At 37.8% G+C, this 20881-nt stretch overlaps 1 protein-coding gene across 4 annotated transcripts in view; it reads right to left on the bottom strand.

Moving 5' to 3' along the window:
* Mlh3 (mutL homolog 3) overlaps positions 1-19616 on the bottom strand; it is a 32276-nt gene extending 12660 nt beyond the window's left edge. The window contains exons 1-8 of one of the 4 annotated variants that reach the window (XM_027931730.2): positions 19576-19616; positions 15018-18364; positions 12525-12623; positions 11758-11843; positions 10819-10923; positions 9074-9146; positions 2570-2641; positions 864-975 (exon numbers count right to left, since the gene is read on the bottom strand). In XM_027931730.2, the coding sequence (XP_027787531.2) occupies positions 864-975; positions 2570-2641; positions 9074-9146; positions 10819-10923; positions 11758-11843; positions 12525-12623; positions 15018-18303 (3833 nt within the window). In that variant the 5' untranslated portion in view covers positions 18304-18364; positions 19576-19616. Of the gene's footprint in view, positions 1-863; positions 976-2569; positions 2642-9073; positions 9147-10818; positions 10924-11757; positions 11844-12524; positions 12624-15017; positions 18478-19575 lie in introns of those variants that run through there. The other 3 variants (XM_071607656.1, XM_071607657.1, XM_071607658.1) reach the window with 3 other exon arrangements.
* Positions 19617-20881: the final 1265 nt, after the last annotated feature.

The raw sequence follows: 20881 nt of genomic DNA, 5'->3' as shown, positions 1-20881 counted from the left end.
GGCCATGCTTTGGGGCACATAGGAAAAACAATATATGCAGGTTCAGTACTATCCATGTTTTCAGGAATCCACTGGGGGTCCTGGAATATATCCTTGACACTAAGATAATCAATTTGTCTCAAAATCTTATTCCTAAGTTTTTATTCTTCACTGGGGAACAGTGCTAACTTCTTGTTGAAGGCACAAGATAAGGTCTGAAAATGCTCTGAATCAGCATTAAAGCAGGGGGGTAATTAACAGCCAGAAAATGACAAGTCCTGATTAACAGGGGACATAAATAAAGGAATCTGCCTCGAGTATAAATTATGCCCAGGGAGAAAGATGTATTGGCAGCACCAGATTCCCAAACTTGAACTAAATTGATAGACAATCATATTTTTCATTTTTAACAACTTGTGCTGTCCAAAAGGGGGGAAATGTCCTATCTTGTGACTCACTATATGATTTGTCCCTTCTTGCATCTCAGTGTTTTACTTTCTTTCTAATATGATTATGGTAATGAGAAATCTAGAATGAACCAAGACAAAGCAGAATGGAAGCAATTACTGCACTTACTTTGCCTTCAGAAACAGCAGAGCACAAACACTGTTCTAAGCCAACTCCTGGAAAAAATTACGAGGGCAACTCTATCCTATACTCAACAGCTGTGACACAGTGGAAAGAACGGCGTCTGGAGTCAGAACTGCCATGGAGTGCTTGCTCTGCCACTTTATAATTGTTATGACTGTGGACAAGCCATCATGTGAACTTCTCTTGGTCTCAGTCTCCTCTTCTGAACATGGAACAATAGTCATGTTTAATACCTCACAGAATTATTGTGAGAATTTATATTATCAACAACACATCTTCATGGTGATACTAACCATAGGAGTCTCCTTTGGGCCTCTGTCACTGTTATCTCTAGTGGAGGAATTATACTGGAAGATAGTAATTTTTTTCGACCACAGCCATGTGGTTGTTGCTTCTCATAGGAATCTATTAGAAGAAAATTAAATGGATTAAGAGTAAGAAGGGAAATCTATGTTTAGATAAAAATGAAGCATGGTAAGGTACAGCCATGACATAAGTGCTCTAGTCCTTAGTAATATGTTTACAATGTTCAGTTCAGTACTTTGGATTTCCATTATTAAAGTCAAACTAGGAAATATACAGTCAGTTTACTCATTTGAGTAGTATTTTCCAAAAGTAAGGAGTATAAGATTTAATTTTCACATTCAAACAAACAATTCAATGTTCCTGTAGATGATATATGTGAGGGTGTTTTTGTTTTTGTTCCTAGGAATTGAACTCAGGGGCACTTTACCACAGAGCTACATCCCTAATCCTTTTTATTTTTTGAATCAGGGTCTCTCTAAATTGCTGAGAGCCTCACTAAATTACTGAGGCTGTCCTCAAATTTTCAATCCCCCTGCCTCAGCCTAATGAGTCATTGGCATTATAGGTGCTTCACTACACCTGGCAGTAAATGTGATTTAAATAATAGAGGTGCGTAATGTAGATTCCTGGGCAAATATATGGGTTTGCCATCCTATAGCTCAAGAAGGCTCTTCTGTGCATCAGAAGGGTTTCCCAGTCTCTGAAGAGAATCCATCAGCTTTCTTCTCAAATGGCAAAAGTTTTTCTAAGATGGTTTTTATTTTATCTTTCCCAATATTTTATAAGAAAAAGTGAAAATAGTGGTAATACCATTGCCAGTGTAGCCTATGAAACAGTTCCCTAGATTCTTCACTAATTCTTTGATATTAAGGTTTTTCATTACTTGACCACAGGAGTAAAGATTTTGCTGGTATTTTACCACCTGGTTGAACATGCTGCCTCATGAAGACAAACATGTGTAGCAAAAATTAAAAAGCATATGTTGACTTTGGAAAGACACACATTATTTTATTATTAATTATTAATATTTGGTTGCCTGTGGGGAAGAGAAATGAGCTAGGATGGGGACAAGGGTATAAAGGAAACATTATATTTCTTCTTATGCCTTTATAATTGAATTTGGTTAAACTAACTATTAAATAACAAATTTTATTTTAAAATAAAAACAATATATTTGGCCTTCTGAGCTGCTGTTCTTTGCCTGCTGAACTTGAAGAAGGTATACCAAGATCATGTGGGAAAAGAGGCACATCTTGGTGCTGAATGCCATAATAAATTAGCCTAGAGACATACAACTCCCGCAGGTCAAGAGGCTGAGGCAGGAGGATCACAAGTTCAGGCAAGCCTCTGCAACTTAAAGGACTCTGTCTCAAAATAAAAAATAAAAAGGGCCGGAAATGTAGTTCAGTAGTAAAGCCCCCCTGGGTTCAACCCCCCTCAAAATTAGCCCAGACCTTAGGTACTGCTGGGTGGATAATAACATATAGCAAATATGCCTTTGACCAAGTAAGTATTAATAAACTAAACTATTACATTCCAGTTATAAAAAAAAAAACAAAGTGAAGGACTTCAGCTTCATTTTTCTAACATACAATGCATGTTTCCTCACAATAGTTCCACTGAGAAAAACTTTCAGCTATACTAATTCTGCTGGGGTATCTTAAATCTTTTCTAGTTGCAGAGAGATCCTTACTGGTAATAAGCTGCTCCAAACGGATGCGCTCATGGGCAGCGTGCTGGTCCACCAAGATTAGCAGGTTTCCACCTACAAGATCAATAAGGATAACTGGAGGTTCCAATTCTCAGATCAAGATTAAAATAATCATTATGTTGAGGGAGGGGAAGAAAAAGTTTCATTCAACCTATTTAACAATATAAGCATGAGAGTATACTATGTGACAACAATGGTACCTTTTATTTCCTAAAAAAGAGAAATTGTGGGGAGAACAATAAATTTATCCCTGATTTAAAAAAAAAAAAAACTCTTTAGTTCGTCAGTATTTCATTTATAAAACAAAGTTAAAGTTCTACATTTCCTAATGTTTAAATACAAATTTTGCTTTATATATTCAACCTTAATACAAAAAAGAGTCATTAAGACATTATTATAGGGCTGGGGATGTGGCTCAAGTGGTAGTGTGCTCGCCTGGCATGCGCACGGACCGGGTTCGATCCTCAGCACCACATACAAACAAAGATGTTGTGTCCACCGAGAACTGAAAAATAAATATTAAAAATCTCTCTCTCTCTCTCTCGCGCTCTTTAAAAAAAAAAAAGACATTATTATAATCAGCAACTCATGAAGAATGTATTTCTTGTACACTTTAGAATTTTTATTTTTTTTTTCCTATGAAGGGGCAGAGAGGAAATATTTTAAGCTTTTGGGGTCAAATGATATCTGTCATGGCTACCCTTCAGTTTAAGTAGAAGTCGTCACAGACAAAATGTGAATATTATAGCTGTATTCCTGTAAAACTTTGTTTAAGGACACTGAAATAAGAATTCCATATAATTTTACTGTGTCAATAAATATTCTTTTTTTTTGCTTTTCAACCACGTCATAACATAGCCATTCTTATCTCTTGGGTTATTCAGAAACAGGCAATGTCTGGATTTGCCCACTGGCTGCTTTAGACAGGCTTCTTGAACATGTATGCCTTTGGAGGCATACATGTTACCTGGGATCTTACTGAAATGCAAATTCTGATTTAGGTTAGTGGTGATACACAAGCTTCTGCAATTTAACAAACTTCCAGCTGATCCTGTCTACAGGTCTCACTTTTGAAGAGCAGGTCTTTGGGCTCTCATTTTTTAGCTTGCAATTTGCTATTTTTGGCCAACTGGTGGAGATTTATGCTTTTAATCAAAGTGATTAGTGTCTATTTTTCCTATTTCTACAAGAGATTAAAATAATTTCTATGGCACTATCAAATTCATGGCACAGGAGCTTAAGATTAAAAGAAGAAAAAAAAGAATTTTTTTTTTTTTACATTTTCCGACAGCATGTTCAACCACAAGAACAACCTCTAAAATGTTGAATTTTAAACTCCTTTGAGGATAGGAGGAACACCAGCCGGTTTTGATGAATACTGAATATCCTGTTTTGAGCAAAACGATGGAATAAATCTTAAACTGTGAAGGAGTAACCTCAAAGTTGGAACTGAACCCAATGTGAATAACCAAGACCCTCTGCAACCCAGCCTCCACCTGACTAGGGAAATAGTTTTTCTTCTCAAAAAAAGTTTTGTTTTAGTTATAGTTGGACACAATACCTTTATTTTTATTTTTATTTTTATGTGGTGGTGGGGATCAAACCAAGCACCCCGCACATGCTAGGCGAGTGTTCTACCACTAAGCCACAACCCCAGCCCCTACATAGTGTTCTTGATGTCTTCCATTTCTTGAATGAAGCAGAATGTAGAAGATAAATACTCATGATGGAAGCTACATTTTTGATATTCCAATCCAACAGGATGGAAGCTTCAAGAGAACAGAGATTTTTATCTATTACATTCTCAGCACATAAAACAGCACCTGGCACATTGTAGGCACTCAATAAACATTTATAGAATAAATGAATGAATCCTTATTTTTTTAATATTTATTTTTTAGTTATAGGTTGACACAATATCTTTATTATTTTATTTTTTAATTTTTATGTGGTGCTGAGGATAGAACGCGGTGCCTCACACATGGTAGGCGAGCACTTTACTTCTGAGCCACAGCCCCAGTCCCTGAATCCTTATTCTTTAGGGTGTCATAAGTGAAGAACTATATTTTATTGTAAGCAGAAACATGCATCATAAAATGCCAAACCTGGAATTTGTTTCATTATAATTTAAAAGAATAACTGACCACAGGAGTAAAGACTTTCCTGATATTTCACCACTCGGTGAACACACTGTCAATTTATCCATTAAAAATATGAAAATATCAAAATTAAATCAAGGAATAGGTTGCATTTGGTGTTTATGAAAAAATGCTTGCATTTTGACTTAGAAAAATATATTTAAGAGCATTCTTGTACTCTGGTTTCTTTTAACAGCATATAAATATTTACCCTTTTACAAGAGATACTCTGGTAGTATCTAACAATATTAATATAGACTCTTAAGAGAAATTTCAATAGTTCCTTTTGCTTCTTTGAACATCTGAAGATTTTGTGGTTACACCCATCTTGAGTACCATCTATAATGCCCTTGGTACCTGCAACAAAGAAGTCAGTGATGCATGCCTGTAATCCCAGCTACTTTCAAGGCTGAGGCAGGAGCATTGAAAAGTTCAAGGCCTGCTGCAGCAATTCAGGGAGACCCTGTCTCAAAATAAAATTTGAAAAAGGGGCTGGATGGGGCTGGAGATACGGCTTAGTTGGTACAGTGCTTGTCTGACAGGCACAAGGCCCTGGGTTCAATATCTAGCACCACACACACCCACCAAAAAAAAAAAAAAAAGGTGGCCCTAAAAAGGGGGCTGGAGACATAGCTCAGTGGTAGAGTACTTGCCTAGCATGCGTGAGCAGGCACAGTGGCGCATGCTTATAATCCCAGTGTCTCTGGAAGCTGAGGCAGGAAGACTGTAGTTTCAAGGCCAGTCTAATCAACTTAGTGTGACCCAATCTCAAAATTAAAAAAAAAAAAAAAAAAAGTGGGGGTATAGCTCAGTGGTAGAGTGCCCTTGAGTTAAATCCACAGTACCACTCCAAAAAAAAAAAAAAAAAAAGGAGAAAAATCTATTAATTTTCTAGGTATGGTAAAACTATATTATAATTCATGATAATTTTGATAGAACTTTAGGTTAATCTGCCTTTGATCTATGACCTCTGACATATATTAAACAAGGTAAAAGAGAATTTTTTAAATTTATTCTACTTAGTTATACATGCAACAGAATGTATTTCAATTCACTGTACACAAATGGAGCACAACTTTTCAACTCTCTATACATGATGTAAAGTCGCACCATTTGTACAATCATACATGTACATAGGGTAATGATATCCATCTCATTCCACAACCTTTCCTGCCCCATACCCTCTCCCCTCGCCACCCTCCCTTTGCTCAATCCAAAGTTCCTCCATTCTTCCTTCCCACGCCGCCTCCCACCCCATTATGGATCAGCATCCCCCAATCAGAGAAAACATTTGGCTTTTGGTTTTTTGGAATTGGTTTACTTCGCTTAACATGATATTCTCCAACTGTATCCATTTACCTGCATATGCCATAATTTTATTCTCTTTCTATTGTGTATGTATACCACACTTACACAAAGAGAATTAAATGCTCTCAAACTTTAGAGGCACTTACTCGTAAGTCTACAAATCTAGAGCCAACCCTCCACTGCTACTCAGGGTTATCTGCCACTCGGGTCTTTTTGGGAACCTTGCACTATTTAGCATTCCTTATACCAGTCTTCTCCTGCCCACAAAGTACATGTTTCAAGACTCCCAGTGGATGCTTGGAATTGCAGATTTTAGCAAATCCTGTAGGTACTATGATTTTTTCCATACATATAAGCCTCTGAGAAAGTTTAATTTGTAAATTAGGCACAATAAGAGATTAACAATAATAACTAATAATAAAATAGAACAGTTATAACAATATATTATAATAAAATTGCCAGCATCCCTACTCTTGCACTATGGAGCCATTATCAAATAAAATAAAGATTACTTGAACATAAGCACTGTGATACCATCACAGTCAATCTGATAATGGAAACTGCTACCAAGCAACTAATAGGCAGGTAGTATACACATTGTGGATACACTGGACAAAGAGACAATTCACATCCTGGATGGGATAGAAGAAGATGCAAAGTAGAATGAAATTTAAAACTTATAAATGGTTTATTTCCGGAATTTTTCACTTAATATATTCTGACCTTGGTTGATTGTGGGTAACTGAAATTGCAGAAAGTGAAACCACAGAAAAGGGGTGACTACTGAAATGGGGCTCAGTGGTAGCACACTTGCCTGGCATGTGTGAGGCACTGGGTTCGATTCTCAGCACCACATATAAATAAATAAAATAAAGGTCTTCAACAACTAAAACAAATATTTTAAAAGGGAGGGGGGTGACTACCGTAATTACACTTAAGATTCTTTCATTAAAAAGTCTTGTCTTGCTGGGTGCAGTGGTGCACGCCTGTAATTCTAGCAGCTTGGGAGGCTGAGACAGGAGAATCGTGAGTTCAACGCCAGCCTCAGCAACGGTGAGGCGCTAAACAACTCAGTGAGACCCTGTCTCTAAATAAAATACAAAATATGGCTGGGGATGTGGCTCAGTGCCCCTGAGTTCAATCCCTGGTACCCCCCCCCCAAAAAAAAAGTCTTGTCTCACCCATACCCTCACCCTCCTTGGTCTCTCACTTCCAAATCACAGATTGAGTCTCTCCCTCACAGTCTCCATTAGTACCATCAGCATTTTTCCTCTCCTCTCAAAAGCTCTCATTTGCTGATCACTGTCACAAAATCAGTCTTCTTACTAAACATCCTCATCTTATTAAACATCTCAGCAGTATTTGGCACAAAGTCTTGGCTTTGCAACATAACTTTCTGTTTTCTCACTATTTTACTTGCTGTTCGTTGACAATCTCTTTCGCTGGTTCACACTTTTCTACTTAGCTGTTAAATGTTGGAATCATTCTAGATTCAGGACCTCTCCTCAATCACTACTCTTTTTCTAGGAGATAAAGTTTATATCCAGGATTTCAATGATAAGCTTTATGCTGACAACTCAAATTAATATCGTCAGGTCAGAGCACATCTCTAATGTAACACCTGTAATACAGAAACATTCTTGACATCTCATCTGGAATATTTCAAAGAGAAGTTAGACTAACTCATGATTTTTATACCACATTGTCCCCCTACAAGCCTGCTACATCTCCAACTTGGTTTTGTAACATTGTCCACTTAGCTATGTAGGCCAGAAAACTAGAAATCCATCACCAAGCCCCGTTGATTCCTAAACATTTTCCCAATGCATTCATTTCTCCCTAGCCTACCCTGGTCCCAGCTACCACCATTCCTTAGATATTGTAATGTCCTCCTTGTATTCTTCTTGGAGTTATTGGAACTCAAAATCCACTCTTCACTCTAAAAACCCAGAACAATCTTTTCAAAATGCAATATGATGTGACACAAACTGCCCCCAAATCAACATCAAAAAACAAATAATTAAAAAAAACCAATCACCTTTCAAATCATTCCAAATCAGTGTCGGGACAAATTAAAGCTAGTAACTGGCATTGACTATCTGGTTCCTAGCTACTTCTCTGAGCCTCATCTCCAGCCGCTCCTGCTAAAGGGGAAGAAATCACAACTTGTGTACATTATTCCCCATCTTCTAAACCTAGTTAACTCATACTCATATTTCAGACCTTATTTCACCAAGAACATTTCTCTGACCTCCCTGACAAAACAGGCTCTTACAGCATCTTCTATTTCTCCTTCATAACAAGAACTACAGTTAAAACTATGTGTTTGTGTAATTGTTACTCCTCATACTTACGTTTCCCAATCATTGTATCCCTAGGGCCTGGGGCAGGCATTTAGTATATGCTGTATAAGTTAAAGTTCTGTATGAACTATTATTTTTTCATTAAATCAGGTCATCAAGTGATTCTGAATAACTCTTGATAAATCTAACAGGGTTTATTATATAAGCTTTCTATTATTATAGAGGGAAAATATAGAAATGTTATGAAAAAGTTAACAATATAAAATATTTTAGAGTAAAAGATTAAATTTCCCCCTTTGCCCACCCCCATTTTTACTCCCGAGGCAGCTACTATTAATAGTTTAATCTGTGTCTTATTTATGATACATGTGTATGTACATAAAACTAAATGTATTTAAAACTGCTATTTCATAATATTCTTTAAAAAAATTTTTTTTTAAAGAGAGGGAGTATTTTTTAATATTTATTTTTTAGTCTTCGGCATATGTGGTGGTGGTGAGGATCGAATCCGGGCCGCACGCATGCCAGGCGAGCTCGCCACTGCTTGAGCCACATGCCTAGCCCCTCATAATATTCTTAATTTAGAGAGTTTTTCTTCATCTATCCAAATCATTGAAATTGCATTGTATACTAAAAATTACCTTAAAAGAAGTTATCACCTAATAAAGTAATGTGAAAAAAAAGAAGTTATCAGAAAATTAGCTGGCTTATTAATTGAGGCTAACCTCCATTCTTACCTGCTTTGCCATTCTCTTCAGTCTTAGTGCTCATTAAACAGGCAATAAACTTGTTATCCACTTGCTGAAGAACCTGCCATACATTCAAAGAAATGGTACAATGCTAAATAAAAATTAACAAAGTCTCATCTGCATAGGACACAAAACTGTATTTTAGAGTAGTTTACATTATAACATTCATATCTAAGACTGAGATAAGGTGCTGCCAAACCTGAGGGAATCCTTAATAAAGGTAAAAAATATGAACAAATTAGGCTGAGGATGTAGCTCGATGGTACAGAGCTAGCTTAGCACGTGCACAACCCTGGGCTCTATCCCCAGTACCAGGAGAGAGAGAGAATGGGCAAGTAGAGTGATCATAAGATATGAAAAGAGGGAGACCACAAAGGAAGACCAAAGAAAGCATGTAAGAGAAACAGACTAATAACTCTTTAGAGTAGATGAGAAAATTTCCCAACAGAGTGATTCTTAGTAATAAGTAATATGACCAGAGTATTATTAATATAACCACAGATTGCTAACAAATAGAACTAAAATAACTTTTTAAAGTTTATGTGAAAGCAAGAAAAACCATTCTGGAAGAGTTACTCTATTAAAACAGTAAAAAGCCCCTGATAACTTCAGACCTTGATGGCTCCTCTCTGTCCAGATATCTGAGGCACCCCCCCCCTCCAAATCCCGTAGCCTATTCCACTGTCCAGGGTCTGTTTCATAACCAACTGCTCCTTGCTTCAATACCAGGTCAATGCCACATTGGGAGTTCCCTTATTTCTATCTGGATCCCTAATTTGTTTCCAAACTGGAAATCAAGGAGGCTGAGAGAGCCATAGAGAGCAAAACAGAAAAGCAGATGACACGAGGGGTCCCTTTGGTTAATGGAACTCATCAGTCTGGGGTTCCCTAAGTCTTTGTAGCCCCACACAATAGAGGGTCATTTTTTTAAAAATGCATTATTGCCCAGTAAAGGACAGTATTGATTTACAAATTATTTATTGATATTTGTTGACCTATCAATTAATATAAAAATCAAGCCAGGCCCAGTGTTGCATGACTTGGGAGGCTGAGGCAGAAGGATCCCAAGTTAAAGGCCAGCATCAGCAATTTAGTGAGGCCCTAAGCAATTTAATGAGATCCAGTCTTAATAAAAGAGCGGGGTTGGGGGGACTGATGAGGACTTACTTCAGTGATAAAGTACCTTTTGGTTCAATTTACCCTTCCTGAAATACAGATACACACACATAAAATCTACATATAATTCTCTATAGAAATGTGTTAATATTCCTTGAAACTGTAAGCCTGAATCTATAATTCATTACCTTCAAACCTGTTTACACTATTAAGGACATTTCTTTCTTTGTAATTATAATTAATCCCTTGCTTTTACTTCTGATGATAAAAGGTACAATAAAACTTAACAAACAGCTGGGTGTGGTAATGCACACCTGTAATCTCCAGACTCTGGGAGGCTAAGGCAACAGGATTGCAAGTTCGAAGCTAGCCTTAGTAATTTAACAAGGCCTTAAGCAACTTTGAGAGACCCTATCTCAAAATTAAAAAAAAATTAAAAGAGCTGGGGGATATGGCTCAGTGGCTAAGCACCCTTGGGTAAAAGCCCCAGAACAAAAAACAAATAAAAATTAACAAACAAAATAAGCCCCAAGTGCTTCGGCAAATGTGGTCTCAATTATTAAATTATTCCAATTTCACAAGAGCTAGTGCAGTTTGATTACAAAGTCAATTTTTACCTGCATTGAATGAATCATTTCTTTGGTGAAACGATAGGGATATAAGATGTTGTGAATTTTAACTGCTAAGCTCTCAGCCTGGCCACTGCTTACATCAACAGCAACCTAGGGAGACATCAAAACCATCATTTAAATTTTAATTTTTTAAATCTACAGACATAAATTTGATTTTTTATGTCTGTTTTACCAGATTTCAAAATCCTTTAAAAGCATTCAATTTCAAATAATCTAAAAAAGGTGGGTTGAACTCAGGGAATTTATAGATTAAAAATGTCCCAAGAATTAGTCTTAACTAACAATTTTTATTGGTGCATTATAAGTATACACAATAATGGAATTCATCATCACATTTTAAATCACATGATATAACAATATAATTTGGTGAATTTCATTCCCCAGTTTTCCCTTAACATTTTTTTGTTCATAAACAAAATAACTCACAAAAACCAATATTGTTTCAGAACACTTTGTCTATGCTCCATGATCAAGTCCTTAAAGATAGCTTAACTGAAGAATCAGTATTCAAATGTTCACCTATTATACACCCTCATTAACACACATAGAACATTCTGTGATAATGCAGTGAGAACAGAACATGTACCCAGGTCCAACAATGAACTGTTGTCCAATAGAAGATTCACTGCTTTATCTAATGATGCTTTTATTATCATCACTCTGAATATTTTACTAAAGCTGTAGGTCAGGGTAAATGCATTCACTTGATGCACACTGATAATACACATTTAATTCAAATTGCCTGAACTTCCAAAATGATGATTCCTCCTCTCTACGTTAAAAATTAATTTCCAAATAAATCATTTGGAAACATGCCTAGTTTCCATTCATAATTACAAATTAGTATAGCTATTCATGCCCATACCCAGCTTAAATGAAATTCAAATTAAAATAACAGGCAAATAAAAATTGCTACAGACCTACCTCTGGGTAACGGGCAAACACTGGATTGTCCCATTCTGAAAACAAAGACTGAAGGGATTCACTACCAACAGCATCATCCACAGCATCTAAGACAAAGGAGACAGGTGAAGCTGGCATCATGAAGCTCAGGAAAAAAGAATGAATAGTCTGTCCTGTTTGGTTGCAGCCTCAAGACTAAGGATCAGACATATTATTCCAATATTCTACAAATGTTCAGAGTTTGCTAGACTATATCTCTAAGTTGTTTGGTATGTTACTTTTAAAACTAGAGTTGTGACTGTAACTTCTGACATTATAGACTTTCTCCAAACTGATAGCAAGATTTCCGAATACAAGTCCAGAAGAAACTATGGTTCAAAATAGTAGCCTCACTGCCTTTAGGTAAAAATACACTTTTTATTTTTAGAAACAAACAGACAAACAAACAAAAATGTCTGTAACTTTTTCCAAAAAGTTTTGCTTAGATCAAACTACTATAACTTGGAGTGCAACTCCAATCTTTAAAAATAACAAAACATTTCCTCAATCACAAGACACCACAGACTATGCATAATCACCCAGTACTGACCTCAAGTCTGGAAAAGTAATTTCTGATCTAAATGCATGCACTGAATTACTTAGTTCTGCTGTTAAATAGGGCTGCAGGGAGTTCCTGGTTCCAGTAAGACACAGCTGGCACTGATCAGGCTTAATAATGCAACCCTGCTTTGTTTTTTGCATTAGGTAGTAGGTGTATAAGAGGTGTCCCAGAAATGTAGTGCCCCCACCTCTGTTATTCTGCCTCAGCACAGTCCTCTCTTCCCGAGCTCTTGGAAGGAAAGGAAGAACAAGGTTGCTTCTAAAAGGATGACATCTGTACTGAGACCCTAAATATCAAAAAGAAAAACCTAGAAATTTAAACTCAACATACAAATAAACTATTAAAAATTAAATCACATAAATTTCTTTCTCTACAAACTGAATGAAGACATAAAGCAGACTAGTAAACACTAGCTTGAGAATCAGAAGTTCTTTAATGAAATTAATCTGCTAATTTAGGCATCCATATTAATGTTTAGTCCAATTATTCATCTATACCAGACAGAGTGAAGACACTAAGGTCACAGTGATTCTCAATGGGAGACAATTTTGCATAGGGTGGGGGTACTCAGCAATGTCTGAGACATTTTTTCATTGTCACAACTTGAGTGAAGGGTGCTTCTGGCATCTAGCAGATGAAGGCCAGGAATGTTGCTAATTATCCTACAATGTTGCCAGGTATGGTGGCCGCACACCTATAATCCCAGCAATTAAGGAAGCTGAGGGTGGAAGGTCAGAAATTTAAAGACAGCCTCAGCAATTTAGCAAGGCCCTAAGCAACGTAGCAAGGCCCTAAGCAACGTAGCAAGACCCTGTCTCAAAATAAAAAATAAAAAGGGCTGGGGATATAGCTCAGTGATTAAGATCTCTGGGTTCAACACATGGTCCCCCCGCCCACAAAAAAATTACCTTTATAAAGTATCCTCTCTTCTACACAATAAAATTTACTTCTTAATAATTTCTTGTGGGCATGGTGGTACATGCCTATAATCTCAGAGATTCAGGAAGCAAAGGCAGAAGAATCAAAGCTCGAAGCCAGCCTCAGCAATTTAGTGAAACCCTGTCTCTAAATAGAATATAAAAAAGGTTTGGGGATATGGGCTCAATGGTTGAGGGCTCCTGGGTTCAATCCCCAGTTCAACAGAAATTATCTCATGTAACATTTTTATTTTTGGTTCAACCATGTCCTAATGCACCACTGTGCACAAACTATTTCCAGAAAGGTAACATTCCACGTGAGTGGAGGGTGCTGAGGAATCATCTTGTTATGAACTTGTTTCTATACAAAGATATTCTTCATTAGGAAACTATCAGTTAACATGACCTTCAAAAAGTTCATTAAAAGAAAAACTATTCCAAAAAGTTAAGTGGATTGAAGTGTTTAAACATCTAGATTTAATTAGCAGGAGCAAATGTTTATGTTGAGTATGGCAGCTAAGACTTTCCCTTTTGTTTTGGCAATAATCATCTGCAGTTGAATGTAACCCAACTATCTCTTGGCACCATATCAGAAGCAGTTGCATTTCAGGAAGATGAGGTGTTGGTGCCTTAAATTTACTTCTGATAAGCATTCTGTGAAAATCAGGTCTAAAATGACCTAAATTGAAAACTACATAAAATTGCCTTAAGAGCAACTTGATAGTCTTGGGAGCAATACTGAAAGAGAAGCATTTTCTCCTCTTATTGAATACTTTGAAACTATCCAAAGTTATCTTTTTTCACAAGGAAAAAACTGTAAAACAAGGAAAAATAAAGGTCTTATTTAACTTATATAAAGCCAGAGGCCCCTGCTTGATATAATCATCATAAAGAAAAATTATAAGCTAATTTCCAATTACATTCATATAATATCCATTCTTTTGCAGCATTCAAGACTTTTAATACGGATGCAGATTTAACACTTATCCTCCTAGTGCAAAGCCAAGAGTATAGTCAGACAGAAAGCAGGTTTACCATCTCCAACATCTGGCTCTCAACACATTGCCAAAACAATGTCACTTTGTTGACTGAGACCTGAGAACCTAGAGCTCTAGTCCAAGGTATAATGTAACCTCATAAAGATCTAAAAGTCACATTATTATGCTCCAGAATAACATCTTCTTATACCCAAAACAGATCAAGTGGATTACCATATGCATTATAATAAAGTACACTCGAAAAGTATGGTTATGACAGTATATATATTCAGCCTATATTTTGAAAATTTATGATTAAGTGCTACTTTCTGGGGGGAAAAGTTCATAAAATAGTACTGCACTGAGCCATAGGTTTCATTGGAAAATGGAGGATGATTACAAAATCATTCTACCCTTAGCCTGGAAGCCACAGAGAGAAACTTTCATTTCTTTAAAGTTTCTAGAGGAGTTATGGGTTTGGGAAGGGGGGAAATGGGATAGGGAAGCACTGTGGATCTTCTAGGCTATTAAATAGTACCATTTTCATTAAAATGGGCTGTTTTGCCCTTCCTCTTACACATACACACACTCATAGATGTGTATACATACACTTACATCCTAGGTGAACCCTTCATTGTATTTCTGTATTTAGTGTTGGAGAATTTTCGTATACCATAAAACACATGTTTTATAATCAGTCTTCGAGATCATCTCTTTGGACAATTCCCTACTCCTGGCCATTATTCCCATCTTCAAAAGTACTTCATGCCAGTGAACACTACTTACCATTCCCAAGTATGACATCCACAGCTACAGTTGTCAGGTCTTTAGTACAAGCAGTCTGAATGTCCTTAGCAGGAGCAATGAATGTGCTAAGTCCAGTGACCTTGTTAATATAAACCATTCTTCCCAGGGCTTCATCAAAATGCTGCTGCCAATCCAAAGAACATGTGTTTGACTCTTCGTTTTCAGAACAAGCTCTTCCTTTAGACTTCTTACTCCAGGAACAAATTCCATTTTGGTTGGCTATGATATCTTCTATCTGATTCATTAAAATTCCACTGGGAGAATCAGAACTTCCTATCTGTTGCTTTGAAGCTCTGATGAGAACATCTGAATCTTGAGCGATAATTTTAGAATCACTACGGGGTAACTCCAAAGGAGTGTCTGGTTTTGCAGTGTTCTCCATTTTGTTGTTGCCTGAATGCAGTTCACTGTCTTCATTGAGGGAATTATCCTCAGTAACCTCAATGACAGTATCTGACCTTGGGAGGATGCTGCTGTCTGTTTTTTCAGGTTCATTTTTAAACAACTCACAAAAATCTAGGTTTAACCCACTGTACAAGTTACTGTCTTCCCTGCTGGAATCTGAATTTGGAAGTTCAATAAAATGACTCCTAATCTCCATCGTTTGAGCCTCTTTTTCAGAGCTCTTCAATCTGGATAATTTAGAGGCCAATGATTCAGGTGACTTCTCAACATCCGAAGGTTTTCTGTTCAAGTGAGACAACTCCATTAGAGTTATAGGACTTTCTTCCAAATAAGGCATTTGTAGTTCCAAACAATCTTCTTTGGAAAGTGGAAACTTCTCTGAGCACAGGATGTGACTTATTGGTTGACAACTACCATTTGAGTTGGTACAATTTATAGTAGTGATTTTACAGACGTCAGAATTTTCTAAGTGGTTCTTGTCTTTCAGTGGAGTGTCAGGTTTGACTTGAGGACCGAGATTGGTAATAACTTCAATATTATTTTCTTCCACTTCTGTATCTACAGGATTTTTAACTTTTCCATAGTGCCTTTTAAACTTCTCTAAAGATCCTAGTTGTGAAGTCAAGCTTAGCTTCTTTCGGCCTACAGGTTTGGAGGAACCAATCAATTTATCTGTTTTCTTAATACCATTTGAAACTTGTCTACACCAAGGGAAAGAAGAGGATATATCGGGCAATAAGCAACCTGTGTGTGATTCTTTATCACCTTCCTGAAAAACAGTAACAGTTTTGCATTTTGCTCTAGGTTTGTTCTCTAGCCCGTAACTTGTATTTTGTCTGCAAAAATTTTTGCTCAGCAGTTGAGCAGATTCTTTACTTAGAGTGCTGGTTAAACCTTTGATGTCTGGAGTCTCAAATGAATGACATGTTCTACTTTCAAATGTTTCTTGGGCACTTGCAGGACCAGGCCGTACATAATTTTTAAATGAATGTTCTGCTTCAGTTGATTTAGTTTGCTCATTTTGAAGGACATGAGTTATAAAGCCAGTGGAACACAATTTTACTTGTCCATACCTAAAAACATTTATTCTTCCACAATCACTGGGCTCTTTTTCTCTCTGAGCACTATGTATGCTCAATAATCCTGTCTCAAAAGGCAGAGACTGGCATCCCATTTCAGTAGCATCTTCAAATCTCTCAAGTTGATTCTGAATTCTTTTATTTTTCAATATGTTGGCAGCCATGCCACTAGCAGTTGTACTTTCTTTCTGTACTTCTAAATCTACCCCACTCTCCTCAAAGTGATGTTGTATCTGAAAAGGGCTTGAAAACATTTCTGAACCGATTCCATATGGACTTTCTAAAGAGTTATGTTCCAAGCAAGATTTTTTATGTTTCTCACTTTCTCTTGATTCTGATATTTCAACTGTCTCTTGTTCTAACATCCTTGATTCTAAGCAACAGCTGTCTTTGTTGTATAATGATAACTCTGTCATATTACTATGACTGGGGCCATCTGATTCATAAGTGTACAAAAATGAGCCATTTGTCTTTCTTCTGATAGCTTCTGAATCCCCAGAATTCTGTGTGTTCATATTTTCTATAGTAGCCTTTCTTTTCACAGCTTTTGACTGCAAATTAAACATTTCATAAGAATCCAAAATATTATTACACGCTTCCTGGAAACCGCCCTGGTCATGCTTCTCATCTAAGAACACATGTTTCTGAAGAGTAGCACCGAATAAATTAAAATCATTATCTTCACTGAATTCTTTAATGTCCTCACCTGATAATTCCACAAATAATTTTTCTTGCTTTAAAAACATTTTCACTCCTTCCTGAATGCAAACCAAGAGAGTATCCCAATTCTGAAACTCAATCAGAGTTTTTGCTGGCTCCATGCACACGTCATACTCACAGAACTGGCACTGCACATTGATGATATATATCCCGTGGAGTTCTGGGGTAGACCGATGCCGAGGACTTGAATTCATCTGCCTACTGGCAGAACCATTTTTTGGCTTACATATGGTACTTTCTTTTCTTAATAAAAAGTCGATAAGTTTATGCAACTTTGTCCTTAAAACCAGTCTTCTGTTCACAAACAAGAACTGCATATTCTTATTGTAATGTGCTTCAGAGCTGATATAGCCACTAAACTCAAACTCTTTGTATTTAAAATGTATTTCTCTTAACTTTTGGGACTTGCCTAAACCATAAATTTGACAAAACCGGGAGCATATGTCTTTGCTTTTAGGGAGTTGAAGAATCATAGAACCAGAAACATCATTTCTCAAAGAGAAAGAAACAGAAGGGTGCATGAGTGAGAGAGCTTCTACCCTCTGTCTGACTTTCTCAAACTCCAGTCTAGGATCCATGCATTTCCTCCTCACGGGTAAATGGTAAAATAGGTTATGAACCGTTATGGTTGTCCCTGCACTTGGTCTAGTCAAATCAGCTTCACAAGCTTTTAGGGCTTTTCCATTCTGAAACAGTTTCACAAAAGTTTTCATTGTCCTGTTTTTCTTGGATGAAATTTCCACAGCACTGGCCATGTCAGCTATGCTTGCCAAGGCCTCCCCTCGGAAACCATAAAACCTTGGGTTCTCCAAGTCCTCTAGCGAGTTGCATTTACTAGTGAAATAACGATTTCCCACCTTGTCCACATCATCAATCCCCATCCCAAATCCATTGTCTATCACTTGAACTTGGAAGGTTTCCATATTCACCCTGATGGCCACACATGTTGCTTCAGCATCAATACTGTTGAGGACAAGTTCCTCAACACATTGGCCTAAAGAGCTTATGGCCAAACCAGAACGCAATTTGGCTTGTACTTCAACTGACAAGCACTTGATCATGGCAGGTAGAGGTGATGAGAATGCCAGGCACTGGTTTCCTTCTCTGAATGGAAATAATTGCCTATTGGGGGAAAAAAACACTATCAAAGTTTCAGAGTTACACAGCATTATCCATTTCTCTCAAGTATTATATGAAGAAATATCATTTGAGGTAAATGGAATCTCTTATTAAACCAAGTTATGAAACAAAACAAAATTATCCCTCTTATTTCTAGACAGATCACACAACTAATGCTTGATGCAATGGACTTAACATCCAAAGAGGCACTCATAATTTCATTGCTTCTTTCTAAATCCCACATGCCCTTAAGTGAAATCATAATTAACTTGATGTTGACCCGTAAAGACAGTATTCGAAATTCTAACCACTTCACCAAAAACAGATGCCTAAATTAAATTCAGCTAAGAAACATTAGCTAGAAATTATTCATGAAAAAAAAAAATCCAAGCTAGTTTCGTAACATACATTACACAATAACCATGACTTTTAGAAAAACTTATAATGAAGTGCTAAGATATTGTAAGTAGGAAGGTAAAGCCACGGGAGGAAATAAAAAAGACCAACTTTTCTATCGAGACAGGCATTAAGAGATTATGATGACTTGTTGTTATTACTGGTTAAACGTAGTTGCCTCAGGGAAGAGGCTGGGAACAGAATGGATGAGACAGAGAAACTCCTTTGCATATAAGCCTTTGATTTTTAAGTTTTCTTGCAGGAAAAACTAAGGTTCTGTGAGCAATAAAGGACCCCATTCTTCTTAAGTGAGAGGGAAGCATGGCTGCACTCCTTTGCAGGTGGCTGGTTTTCCAAACCTCGTAAAACCAGGGCTTATAATTGCAGAACCTCGGATGGTTAATTTAGCAGAGGACAGCATACAGGATGGGGTGGGATGAGGTGAGTGTTTAATAAGTATTCTGATTAAACCCAAAGCAACGATTTCCTAATTACATCCCAGGACTTCCAGAGCCAAGGTTCCTGGAGAAACAGCCCAAGTCGTGCGAGTGCGGAGTTACGAAGGCTAGGAGACCGCAGGCCGGGTCTCTCCCGCCAGGCCTCGCAGGCCTCAGGCTCCACCCCTCCCTTTCCCCCGCCTGCGAGGTAACTCGCCGGTCACCCGCTAAGGCGCCCGCGCAGTCGGAAGGCCGCAGGGGCCTCGCGGGGCCCTTGCGCACTGGCTTCAAAAGGCTGGCCCGCAGCTGCCACCACAGCCCTTCTGGTGGTAGAAGAGCTCGCGGGATCGTCCTTTCGCCACGTGCCTTCCCCCAAATCACCTCGAAACGCGCTTCACCAACTCTCAGATATCAACCGCCACGGCCGCCGGCCGCGCGCACCTGGGCTCCAGTGAGTGCGCGCGAGCTCACGAGCATGCGCTTCACGGACTTGCCGCGAGCGCGCTTCAGCCCGCGACACCCAGCACGCATGCGCACAGGTGTTACCTGCCCCAGAGCTCTCGCTCCTAGCCCAAGTTCGCCAGCTCCGTCTTCATCCCCCTCCACCCCCCTCCTTTCTTTTCCGAGACAGGTTTTCACTAATTTGCCCAGGTTGGCCTTCAACCAGTCTCTGGGCCCGGCCTCTTTCTGGTAATTTTATTTTATCCTTTCTCTTTTTTTCTCCTTTGCACATACTACTATTTAATTTAGTGTATTTCGTTTATTTGCTTATCCCCTGCACCCCCTTAGAATGTACACGATGTGACGGTTTGGTTTTTTGTCCGTTATTATTTATGCTGTACCCCACGGCCAGGAACAGTGCCTGACCTATGGTAGCATTCAGTGACCAAATCTGGAACCTTCCATCTTAGAATGATTTTACAAAGTTGGAACAGACTGAGAAACTAGCTCAACTCTCTCAGTTTACAAATAAGACTCTAGGTCTTCCTTCACTGATTTTTTTGGTATCTTCCCAACGCCATGGCAGCCTCTTTCCTAACTGACGAAAAGCAGAACTCTTAAGAGCACTGAGAATAAATGCTTTGGGAGTTGTTAACCAATCCTCAGTTCTGCTGTCTCAATTTCATTGAAATCTTGTTTTTTAAAAAATTGGATCTTATGACAAAATATTTAAGCCTAATTACTATTGGAAATATATTCAGTCACTAACCAAACCAAATCAGACTTCTGGGGCTGATGAAGCAAAATTCTGATTATTGCATATATTAGGTTTGCTAGGGTTCCATAGCAAAATACCAGACTGGGTGGCTTAAACAGCAGGAATTTATTTTCTCGCAGTTCAGGAGGTGCTGGCACGGATGATTTCTTCTGAGGCCTCTCCTTGCTTTGTGAATAGCTGTCTTCACATGGTCTTTTGTCTGTTCATACACATATCTGTGTCCAAATTTCCTCTTCATTGTAAGGACACCAGTCAGATTGGATTAGAGCCTATTTAATCTTAATTATTTCTTTAAAAGTCCTATTTGCAAATAGTCACTTTCAGAGATGGAAGGATGGGACTTCAGCCTATGAATTTGGGAGGATCAAATTCAGCCAATAACATTAATTTATGTGAATTTCTTACCTAGAGGAAAGGAATGACAGCAAAACTTCCAGAAAACTGAGAGTAATTAGTCCAAAACATCAT

This window comes from Marmota flaviventris, chromosome 2 (assembly GCF_047511675.1).
Source record: "Marmota flaviventris isolate mMarFla1 chromosome 2, mMarFla1.hap1, whole genome shotgun sequence".
In the NCBI taxonomy this organism is placed as follows: Eukaryota; Metazoa; Chordata; class Mammalia; order Rodentia; family Sciuridae; genus Marmota; species Marmota flaviventris.
The sequence above is the reverse complement of the archived record's forward strand: the minus strand, read 5'-3'. Positions and strand labels throughout refer to the sequence as shown.